The 11,064-nt window shown below is 50.3% G+C and overlaps 3 protein-coding genes across 3 annotated transcripts; 2 read left to right on the top strand and 1 right to left on the bottom strand.

Moving 5' to 3' along the window:
• Positions 1-587: 587 nt before the first annotated feature.
• BO86DRAFT_385235 (40S ribosomal protein uS11) lies at positions 588-1,646 on the bottom strand. Its single transcript, XM_025671059.1, has 3 exons — positions 1,506-1,646; positions 1,355-1,427; positions 588-1,163 (listed from the first exon to the last, which is right to left on the bottom strand). Exons 1-3 carry the CDS (start codon positions 1,570-1,572, stop codon positions 851-853), a joined length of 453 nt encoding a protein of 150 aa, XP_025532277.1. The 5' UTR covers positions 1,573-1,646; the 3' UTR covers positions 588-850.
• A 338-nt stretch (positions 1,647-1,984) lies between these two features.
• BO86DRAFT_385232 (prephenate dehydrogenase (NADP(+))) lies at positions 1,985-4,815 on the top strand. Its single transcript, XM_025671058.1, has 7 exons — positions 1,985-2,107; positions 2,524-2,584; positions 2,639-2,750; positions 2,837-2,985; positions 3,082-3,681; positions 3,808-3,939; positions 4,173-4,815. The coding sequence occupies exons 1-7, from the start codon at positions 2,013-2,015 to the stop codon at positions 4,329-4,331; spliced, it is 1,308 nt and encodes a 435-aa protein (XP_025532276.1). The 5' UTR covers positions 1,985-2,012; the 3' UTR covers positions 4,332-4,815.
• A 4,427-nt stretch (positions 4,816-9,242) lies between these two features.
• Positions 9,243-10,940, top strand: BO86DRAFT_109298 (cytochrome and DOMON domain-containing protein). The gene is made up of 2 exons (XM_025665912.1): positions 9,243-9,480; positions 9,537-10,940. The coding sequence occupies exons 1-2, from the start codon at positions 9,432-9,434 to the stop codon at positions 10,796-10,798; spliced, it is 1,311 nt and encodes a 436-aa protein (XP_025532275.1). The 5' UTR covers positions 9,243-9,431; the 3' UTR covers positions 10,799-10,940.
• The last annotated feature ends 124 nt before the right edge of the window (positions 10,941-11,064 follow it).

The following is an 11,064-nucleotide window of genomic DNA, read 5'->3' as shown; positions in this document are numbered from 1 at the left end:
TTTTTTGGTTGGAGGGGTTGGTGAACGGTTAGCTTGAGGGAGATTGTCGAGAATGTTGGAGATTGTAAGAGGTTTATTGACTGGATTAGGTGGGGGAAGGGAATTCTTAGCGAGAGCTGGTGGGCTTATAGAGAATAGAGAAGTGAAGTTTTTGGGAGGGGTCGCGTCCCGCGCGCACTTTGTTGGATTAACGTCGAGTTTGAGCGTTAGGCGGGAAACAGGCAGGCTGAATCAGTACATTGCGTGGAATCTCTCCTAATTACTCTTCTGATAGTCTGACCCAGAAGAGCTTTTGGCGTGTAGCTGGTTTAGTTGTATATTCGAGAAGAACAAGATTTCAAACATGCGCTGATCAAGTCGCAGGTTCGGGATACGCTGGCTGAGCGATAAGTTTGCGCTTATCTTAGCGGCTGGGTGGGCCAACCATCTTTAGGTACTCCGTATATTGCTATAATATTTACTTGCTGGAATTATTGGATCTAAAGCAGAAGGCAATATGTGGCTTCTTCGAGGGACCTGAAGGCATGATTACCTTTATTTCACTTAATATTACTTCCTACGTGTGACGGACGAAAGAAGAGTGCAGTCCAAGTTCCACTTTATATTGACCAGAGGAGCCGTCGAGACGACACCAGACTAGTAGCTAAAAGGCGAATCCCAGAACCGCTAAACACACTTTTGGGTATGTAATAAATTGAAGACCAGGCGGGAAAAAAAAAGCCGTTCTTCGCGTTTATTCCATCCAATTCACAGCCGAGCAAGCAGCGCCGAGCAAGGCCCCCCAGACGCGTGCAAAAAGGAAAAAACCCCTTTGCACCAGTTGGAGAGAAGACCCGTGACTCGCACACGCTTACAGACGACGACCACGGCGACCACCCTTGCGACGAGTAGAGTCGGAGGGGGTGGGGGTGACGTCCTCGATGCGGCCGATGCGCATGCCGGAACGGGCCAGGGCGCGGAGGGCGGACTGGGCACCGGGGCCGGGGGTCTTGGTGCCGTTACCACCGGTGGCGCGGATCTTGATGTGGAGGGCGTTGATGCCGAGCTCCTTGCAGCGGGCGGCGACGTCCTGGGCGGCCAACATGGCGGCGTAGGGGGAGGACTCGTCACGGTCGGCCTTGACCTTCATACCACCGGTCACACGGCAGATGGTTTCACGGCCGCTGTCGGGGGATAATGTGTTAGCCTTGGTTTTGCGCGATTCCCCGGCGAGTGGCCTTGTTGGTTCTGGTTCCCATCATCCTGCTTCGACATGCCTTGGCCCTGACTCCTTGTAGCCACCAGCCCAATCGCAAGCGCATCGAGTCGAAGGATGGGTTCCAGGGATTTCCGAGCGAGAAGCGGAGAGACTCACGAAAGATCGGTGACGTGAACGAAGGTATCGTTGAAAGAGGCGAAGATGCGGGCAACGCCGAAGACGAGCTTGCCTAAAACCCCCCAATATTCACATTAGCATCTAACTCTTGCGCGGACAATCTCTCGAGTGCTGGGAATTCAATTCGTACCATCACCGGCCAGAGGGCCGAGAGTGACGTTCTCCTTGGCGGCAGGGGTGGTCTTCTTGGGAGCCATTTTTGTCGGTTGTGGGATGGAATATGGGACAGAAGAGAGAAAAAAAAGAAGTCGAAGTCGGACGCGCCCGCTCGAAGTGAAAGTTGGATAGAGAAAAATCCCGGACGGTGTGTGCCCTATCCACACCCCGGCTCTGATTGGCTGCAGATCAATCTTAGGCCGTGCTCAAGCGAGCGTTTGCCTGAGGCCGCAAACAATTTAGGCGTTTTTGACAGCCGTTGATTGGCGGCGCCTCGGGGTGCAGTCGGCCCGAAAGTTGGAGATGCCGGCACTATTTAAAATTCTCCTGTGCGCTTCACCAGGCTTACTCCTTCCCTCTTCCTTGTGAACATTCAATTCAAATCAACAGGCTCTGTGGCTATTTGCGCTGGGAGTCTAGTGGGCTCATTGTCAATCATAACAACCCTCACATCTTGTTCTTCGCTTCAGGCACTGCCATCATGGGCTTCACCAAGGAGACTGCCAGTGTTGGCATCATCGGAATGGGTGATATGGGCAAAATGTATGCCCAGCGCCTCAGTGCCGCAGGATGGAGGTAATACATGCGAAGATCTTTTTCTATTTCCGTTGCGTCGACAAGATACCCCTCAGCGTTTCTCTTACTAGGTGAGCATCTCTTTTCCATATCTCTGTCACATACCTTTCCATCCCCCACTTGAATGATGACTTGAGTGCATTTGGCTCGAGTATGGCTCGGTGTCCGGCGTTTATATCATTCTGATATATCTGCTACGCACTGGGTCGTCTATGATGTAACATCTCAGCTACCTTTATTTCTTTGTCTGAAATTCGCAACACAATCATGCTCCGTCTTCTTCTTCTCAGCCATTCGCTGTTGGATCTCACGCTGACTGTCTTGCTTCCAGGTTATTAATTTTTTTGTACACTTTCTTGATATTTTCGATAGCACACAACATCTTTAGTACTAACTAGATATCTTGCCCAATAAAGGATTAATGCATGTGACAAACTCGATTTGTATGAGGACTTGAAAAAAGAATTTGAATCTCAAGTACGTCTTTGCTTACTCGCAGCCAGTGCTGTCCATAAACTCATCTTGAGAAAGCAAGGTGTTACCGTATACCCGAATGGACACCTGGTTTCTAGGATTAGCGATTACATCATTTACAGCGTAGAGGCCGGTGTCATTGACAGGGTAGTCGCTGAGTATGGCCCATGTATGTCTGTGAAGCCGAACTGCAGCGCCCCAGCATTGTTTTCCCTTCTACTACTACCCGACAAACGTTGTCTGACTCCTGGAAAGCCACCAAGGTCGGCGCAATCGTTGGAGGTCAAACGTCCTGCAAGGCCCCGGAGCTTGCTGCATTCGATAAACATCTTCCCTCGGATGTAGAAATTGTATCCTGCCATTCGCTCCATGGGCCCAAGGTCAATCCCAAGGGCCAACCACTGGTATGCTTGCTTGCTTGATTGATACCTTCGATGATGGTGACAAGGATCGTCGCAATGTGGACGCACACCCCTAGTAACATACCTTGCTTCCTCTAGGTCCTGATCCAACACCGTGCGTCCGATGAGAGCCTCAGATTCGTCGAAGAAGTCCTATCATGCTTCGGCTCCGAATACGTCTATCTAACGGGAGAGATGCATGACCGGATCACCGCCGACACGCAGGCGGTTACACACGCCGCCTTTCTGAGCATGGGCACGGCTTGGCAAGCAAACAATCAGTTTCCCTGGGAATTTTCCCGCTGGGTCGGCGGCATCGAGAACGTCAAGATCAACATCACCCTGCGCATCTACTCCAACAAGTGGCACGTGTACGCGGGACTCGCCATTCTCAACCCGGCGGCGAAGAAGCAGATCCGCCAGTATGCCGAATCGGTGACCGAACTCTATAAGCTCATGATCGAGGGCCGTCGCGAAGAGCTCAAACAGCGCGTCAAGGCTGCAGGCGAGGCAGTTTTCAAGGCGGGGACCGAGAGTCAAGAGCTGCTGCTGAAGGACGAGGTGCTCGATCGCTTCTCTTTGTCGAATGGTCCGCGCGAGAAGACGCCGCCCAACAATCACCTCAGTTTGCTTGCCATCGTCGACTGCTGGTCCAAACTCGGAATCGTGCCTTATGACCATATGATCTGCTCAACACCTGTAAGAACGCCCACCCCTGTCTTCCTCGGGTACTTTCCGCCGCGTTGCGCACGCGGAGGTCTAGTATATTGCTCCCTCCCCTCCTTCAGTCTCGCTCACACTTTCGTGTCTTCACAATCCAAATAGCTCTTCCGTCTCTGGCTAGGAGTCACAGAGTACCTGTTTCGCAGCCCCGAGCTCCTCGAGCAGGCTCTCGACACCGCTATCGATGACAAGACGTTCCGGTCCGACGACTTAGAGTTCACTTTCGCAGCGCGGGTAAGTACTTAGACTTTTTGGACCTGTTCCACTTTCCCCTCCCCCGTCCCCTCGACCGACCGGATCTCCGCGGGGCCAGCATCTGTCCGGGGCTTATGCAATTTTTGCATCGTCAATCCCTGTACTCTCCCTCTCGTTCTCTCCCCTCGGCCGTATATGCGTCGTTTGTCGAGCCTTCCGGTCGAGCGTTCGTTCCAGAATACCCCACTGACATCATGTGATCCATCCGCTAGGCGTGGTCCGACTGTGTTTCGTTCGGTGATTTCCAGTCCTACCGCGATCGCTTCGAACGTATCCAGCAGTACTTCGCCCCACGATTCCCCGAAGCCGTCAAGCTGGGCAACGAAATGATGAAGACCATCCTGGAAAAGACCACCCCCGGAAATGCCTAAAATTAGAAGCCCGCTTTCCCCGGGGAAAATTGTATCAGAATGAGAAACCATGACAGCTTTTCCCTAAAACAACCACATAATAAGGCCAAAAAAAAACCAGACTAAAGGAAAGGACAAGCCACAGGAACTTGGCGGGACGTCGGGTAGCGCGTTTGGAAACATCCGCGCGCCGGGAGCACCCAACCATAAGAGAAGTACGGAGCTCCGTAGGGAGACGGAGAGTGCCAAAGGGAGGGCCTCTCTTGTACTGTAGTTATGCAATGCTTTTATTAGCGTTTTCCTTGAAGACGGAGAAAATAATGTAGTATAACCATCAGAACTGGATAGGGTGGCAGGTTTCGAGACCATGTGGTGGGTATGGGTATGTGTTTGTGTATGTTTTTGTGTATGTGCGTTTGTGGCACTAGCGGATACGTGTTTTTTTTTTGTTTTTTTTTTGTTTTTTGTTTGATCTTAATAATATCTGATGATGGGGGGATGTCGAGGTGCTTTTCGAGGATTGGAAATGTCGTCAATGATGCATTGCTCTTCTCGCACACTCATACAAGTCAGGTCGGTCCAGGGGTTCGCTTGCGCACGGGGTTTATTTTCTTTGGGGATGCAATCTAATTGATCGGCTGAGCTTTATCCCTTTCAGGCAATTCGCATAGGTACGCTTCATCGTTTCATGGCTGTGGTGGGGGAGTGAGTGTAGAGTAGGTCCACTAGGCCACTGGCGATTTAGGCTAAGCTGAGAGCTGGATTTGCTGCTTCTTCCTGCCTAGCACAAGCTAGTCTATCAGTATCTGGACTAGCAGCTCGAACCCCTCCGTAGTTAAGTGATTGCTAGGCTGCTAGGCTCTAGCACAGGAGGCTGTCGGGTCGTACCGTACCTCGACTAGTCGATTAATCAATCTACTGCGCATGATTTGATATTCACATGGCAATAGCGTGTCAAAGTGCCAATGGACATGAGGGGGACGATGAATTCTCCGACATACTGCTTAAGGTTGTTGATGGCATTGTGGCGTCTTAGTACGGTAAGCCTTGACGGCAGTAGGCTAGTTAGGGTGGACGGACGCCCCAAGGAGTATTCTGTCATCTCTTTGATTGTTGACTATTATCGTGTCTGTGTTTTGACGGAGGTAAAAGAGGAGTTGATGCTGATCTGGTTAGAAGTATGGAAGCACTCCGGACGATTGACTTGTTCGAGGTACGGAGCACCGTCGACAACGAAGGACGGGTAAGAATGTATACCGAGGGCCGGTGTCAGGCCATATCTGGCAGGAGGTCCTTTATTCCAGTCTCATGGATCGTCTACAGTGTTCAATTCAATTGATGCTAATACTGTGGTATGCTCTACAGTCAAAATGGCTTGCTTACACCCCTGCATGGAAACAATATATTGCAGCTCAATCCGCTTCAATCCGACCAATCGGTCGCAAGACGATCCGATTGACAATTGCCCAGATTCATTCACTTCCATGCTGACCCCGGGTATGTACCGCGATGGAGAATCGAATAAAGGACTTGGTAGTGAGAGAACTGGACATTGGGTACTGAGGGGGCTTTTTTGACATTCCACAAATGATCCAAGCGCAGGATAAAGTATCTGTCTGCCTTCCGCATCCCCTCCAAGAATGATACGAGGTTACGGGGACTTTGGAACGGAGCAGCATGATGCGGGACAAACGAAGGGGACGGGAAAGGAGCGGAAGGATTTCCAGGCTCAGCCGTGTTTGATGGCAGATGTGACTGGTAGAAACAAACCAGTCTGATCGAGGTCATCTCCAAGAGGTCGGAATCGGCTGGAAAGAGAGCGAGAGGGTGAACAGTCCTCTGCCCAGCCCAATGCCCAGAAACGACCAGTCAATGTGACGGCATAGCATACTGCTGGCAAGAGAGAGAGAGAGAGAGAAAGAACAGAACTTTTGAAACCACAGCTTCTGAGCTTCCAAACCCTCCAAGCCTCAAAAGAGAATGCAATGACAGTATTTTTAGTCACCAGCAGATGATGTCGTCGGTCGAGTCTAGTGGATTTTATCACATGGGCTGCTGGCCTGCTGCGCTAGTGCTCCGTAAACTAGCAGTGGCTGCAGTGCCAATTTGCATGGCAGAATTTTTTGGAGCATCCCGTCCTCCTTCTCTCTCCTTCTCTTCAATTTTCAATTTTTATTTTGCTTTAATTTTCCTTTTTGGGGAGGAGGCTGGCTAAGAATAACAACTGACTCGGACGCGGATTGATGATTGATGATGCTATGATGGAAGACCCCTCTGTCATTGGATTAATGCTTCCAAGCGAGACCACTTAATCAAAGCAATGACAGGCTCAGGACTCCAAAACAAAGGGGCTGCACGCCGGACTCCGCAGCTAAGTGATCTTGCTTTTTCCTGAAACAAGGGCTACGCATAATCTGATTCCCACATGTGTACATCATGCTGTGGTCTAGCGAGACACTTACTCCGGAGTGGACAATGTCATTCTGTATGAGTGGGTGTTGACGTGCATAGTCGTACATAACCTGCCTTGACCCTCAAAACGTCAAGCTACTCGTACCAACTTTGAATCGAGGGATAGAGCAAGAGAATGCGAGACCTGGTGTATGCATTTAGTATAATGTAAGGGTACCATAGCATTAGGATCGCATAAATAAAGTTTGTCCTCTCCTTTCGCATGGGCAATGGACGAACGAACCCCTTTTGCGATGCGGAAGGGTATCGCACGGGTGAAAGCCCAACTCATTACCACCCAAGGTTGCGTGGTTTGATTACTCCCCTATGTCAGGAACGGCAAAACCACCGTCTTGGAAGCTTGCAACAATAATTCGAGTCCGTCGACCGTGACCGTGGAAAAGGCCGGTATGGACCTGGGTAAACGAAAAGGAAAGAAAAAAAAAAGGTTTCCTCCTTTCCCATTATTGGTTCCGAGCTTCCGGTGGCCCACCACTGGCTGCGATTTGCTGTGCGTAGAGGAGCCCGCGGCGAGAAGAACCGCCCTGGATCGGTGAAGATACGACTTGTTCCCGAGATCCGATAACTTGGTCTTAGCTACGGGAGACCGATGCTGATTGGCAGTGACGGCACTCCAGGACTGAACCATCCGAGTAAGACGAGCAGGTAGCCACCCAGCTTTTCAGGGCGAACAGGGTCCATGATTGGCGCCAGGAACAATAAGCGGAGCAAGCCGGACGTCTCTCTGCGTCTCTGGGCTCCCAGCTTTCTGAACTAGTGCGTAGGTAAGAACTCAGTTCGTGTGAAGTGGCGGAAAGGAATGACACGATGATTTAGGGGAAAGCCATGTTGATCCCGGGGAGGATTCAGGTCTGGAGACTAGAAAGAGGGGAGGAGAGAGGCGTCCCCCAGGGAGGTGGGGGGTGGGAGAGGGTGAACACTGAAAGGGAACCTGAAGTTTACTGCTGAATTGAACCCAGTTCTTCACTTCTCCACATGGATGGATATACGGGACGTAGCCGTTTGCCGGCCCTTTCCTCCAAAGCAACGAGCAACATGGTGGTCAGGCCATAGGGAATAATGGAGGCTGTCAAGGACTTTTATGAGAAGTCTAGAACGAGCTGGTCAGCCACTGCTGGGAAAGGCTGCGAGCGAACGTGTTGATGCCTCAGAACGGAGGTAGTACCAGTGCAGAAGTACTCCGTAGTCGGGAAAGGAGGTGGAAAAGACGGTGCCGGCGGAGGAAAGGGAAATACGTACACGGAAGAGTCAATTGGAGAAACAAAAAAAGAGTCCAATTGAGTCCCGCGCACAATTCTGCGGTCTGATTGATCACCTGCCGTTCTCCGACCCAATGGTAGGTCCTACCTAGTATCTGGTATGCCCCATCCCGACGGTTGAGTGGATGCTGCACAATTGAATAATAATAATGATAATAAAAATAACAGAAATAAATGCCCAGCCCGAATCCTCCGTACGGTCTTTCCAGGCCTCTATGACCTAGACAGGGCTAAGACCGTCTACTGCCTAAGAAGGAGGAGTCTAATCTCAAGAGTGTTGAAGACAATAAGCTACCTTGGATTCGCCAATACCTGCTAGTATGATTCCAGGCATTGCAGTGACCTCTCTCATCCTGTATCCAGACAAACCCATGAAGCACAGACCATGTGGCCATTCCACGCCTAAAAGAAAATGCCCACACTACGTAGGAGTACGTACCAGGCAAGATACCCAGGTCCCAAAGAGGCGTGGCAGCCCCGGGGAACTTAAATCTGAAAAAGCCCGAGGATTTTCGCCATGATTGTCAATCTGGAAAAAACTAAAGGTACCCGCTTGCCGGGCATATCTATCTGACAATCTCCCATTTTGATTGACGATCTTCTCTCCTTTCGTGGGCTCGATTTTGCTTTCTATCGTTGCTCGATCTGAGTAAATGAGTAGTCCCGATTGTCACTCTCTTCAATTGCAAGTCTCTCCTTTCCTGGTCAGTTTTTATCCGGCCATCTGAAGTGGTGTTCGCCCGCATGGTAGTGTGATCGTCATCTTTCAACTCGTTGAGATTGTCATGCAGACGGATCTGTCGCATGGCATTTGTGGCAACACTATGTGGCTTATGACAACTATATGCGATTCTATTATCCGAGTCTTTCAAGTATGACTACTCCTCTTGTCTTCTTGTTCAAGGGATTGTTCAATTCCAGATCTCTCTCTATTTCCGTCATCACTGTTTTCAACCTCTCGCTATGCTCAACGCGAGAACATCGCGCGGACCATGCTCTGCTCTCTCGCCATGTCATGCAGCAGTAGAAGAAATCCCACTTGGCTGTCGGTCGTTACTGACTGACATTTTTGTGCAGTGATGCTTTTTACCTCAATATACTTCCGAACACCAAGATTCCAGCAGCAAAGATCCCAGCCCTAACATACTCCAAGACACTTCCGTCATCAAGAGAAAACCACGCCTATTCTTCGAGATCTCCAGCAGCAACATTCCTTGACCTCAAAACAGTTCCAAATCATCATTTATATTCGATTATAACTATTATACCGAACGACCTGAATTTCTTCTGCCTTCGTTCTTTTCGACCACGATTACGCTATATTTCTTCTGCTGCCTTCCCTTGATATCCAATTTGTAGACGGCCTGGTTCCGTCGTCACTACCGTCATTATGAAACCGTCTTCTTTCCTTATCGCTGCCGTGAGTGCGCTGGGACTAGGTAAGGCTCTCTTCTATGTACAATACTTACTCCCCGGCTGACTCGCAGCTTTCCAGCACGCACATGTTTCAGCAGGGTGATCCATCACGATCAGAGGTCCTACGACTATGAAGATGTGTCATACAGCATTGACGTGCCTCAGAACACATCGTCCACAGGGTCAGGCCCTATCTACCTCCGGCTCAGAGCCCCGCCTGGCGTCAAATGGTTCGCATTGGGCCAAGGATCGCAAATGACAGATGGAAACCTCTTCATTATCTACTCTGCACCAGATAACAATATCACGCTCTCTACGAGGAGAGCAACCGGTCATGTCCAACCTCAGTACGATTCCGGTATCCAGGCGTACCTCGAGGATGGATCCGGTATATACGACGGAATCATGACAGCGAACATTCGCTGTGACAATTGCACGACTTTGGCTAACGGCAAGAGCGCTGTTGGCAAGTCCAGCTCGTGGTCTTGGGCATTGACTTATGGGCCCCCACTGGCGTCTAGCAATGTTTCGGAGATGCTGTACCAACACGACTGGCATGGTTCTTTTACATTGGACTTGGAAAAAAATGCCGGTAGCAATTTTTCCAGTCCGTACTATGTTCCATTGCGCCTCTCATCCCATCCTTCAATCTACTCCAACCCGCAGCAGGTCAGCGATACCATTCTTCACAAAAAGCGAATTGCGCACGGCGTAATGACCTCCGTCGCCTTCGTTCTCCTGTTTCCTAACTTTGCCCTCCTTCTATACATTGTTCCTTCGCGCCGCACCGTGGCATGGATCCATGCCCCTTTGCAAGCCTTTGCCGTGCTTTTGGCTCTGGCCGGGTTTGGTGTCGGGGTTTCTGTTTCAAAGGACCTCCAAGAGCTCGGTGGCTATCATCCAGTTATCGGATACGTCGCCGTTGGCGGAGTCGTCATTATACAACCGATTCTGGGAATCATGCAACACCTGCATTTCCGCAAGACTGGCACGTCGTCACTTTATGGAGTCTCGCACCGGTACCTTGGCCGCTTTCTCGCGGCCCTCGGAATCATCAATGGAGGAATTGGCTTCCATTATGCGGCCGCGAAAAATCCTGATATACCACCCGCGTCGCCACTCGCTTATGGTATCATCTGTGGGGCAATGTTTTTGATCTATATCGCTGTCATCGCCTGGCGTAGGCGGAAGAACAAGCGTCTTGCTGCGAGCAGCATGACGTCGAAGTCTGTTGAAAGCAAAGGAACCTTGGCCAAAATGGACAACAGCAGTGATAGCACACTGGTCCAAGTACCACACGATACCGCCGATGCGCCGCGGAAGCAGTCGTGGGAATCATAGTTATATGATGGTTACACCGGCTATTATCACGATCCTTATCAGCCCATCAGCCATTCTGTACTACCAAGCGTACATTCCCGTTAGGTCTTGCATATCCGGAGTTTGTCCCACAGCATCTTGGAATACACTAATTCCCCAATCTCTCTTTTCATGTACTATGGTGTTGCATCGATGTAACAACTTCTTCTTTCTCTCAACTTATTTTTCTATTCTTTTGGTCTTTGGAATCCTACGGGATTCAACTCTATGTACATATTTTCTTGGAA

Source organism: Aspergillus japonicus (genome assembly GCF_003184785.1).
Source record: "Aspergillus japonicus CBS 114.51 unplaced genomic scaffold BO86scaffold_3, whole genome shotgun sequence".
Classification (NCBI taxonomy): domain Eukaryota; kingdom Fungi; phylum Ascomycota; class Eurotiomycetes; order Eurotiales; family Aspergillaceae; genus Aspergillus; species Aspergillus japonicus.
This window is presented reverse-complemented; position numbering and strand designations above follow the sequence as displayed.

Coding starts and splice junctions, on each gene's coding strand:
- BO86DRAFT_385235 (XM_025671059.1), bottom strand. CDS start 1,572: ATGGCTCCCAAGAAGACCACCCCTGCCGCCAAGGAGAACGTCACTCTC. Junction 1,428..1,505: donor CGGCCCTCTGGCCGGTGATG/GTACGAATTGAA, acceptor GGGGGGTTTTAG/GCAAGCTCGTCTTCGGCGTT. Junction 1,164..1,354: donor GTTCACGTCACCGATCTTTC/GTGAGTCTCTCC, acceptor ATCCCCCGACAG/CGGCCGTGAAACCATCTGCC.
- BO86DRAFT_385232 (XM_025671058.1), top strand. CDS start 2,013: ATGGGCTTCACCAAGGAGACTGCCAGTGTTGGCATCATCGGAATGGGT. Junction 2,751..2,836: donor AGTCGCTGAGTATGGCCCAT/GTATGTCTGTGA, acceptor ACTCCTGGAAAG/CCACCAAGGTCGGCGCAATC. Junction 3,682..3,807: donor ATATGATCTGCTCAACACCT/GTAAGAACGCCC, acceptor CAATCCAAATAG/CTCTTCCGTCTCTGGCTAGG.
- BO86DRAFT_109298 (XM_025665912.1), top strand. CDS start 9,432: ATGAAACCGTCTTCTTTCCTTATCGCTGCCGTGAGTGCGCTGGGACTA. Junction 9,481..9,536: donor CGTGAGTGCGCTGGGACTAG/GTAAGGCTCTCT, acceptor GCAGCTTTCCAG/CACGCACATGTTTCAGCAGG.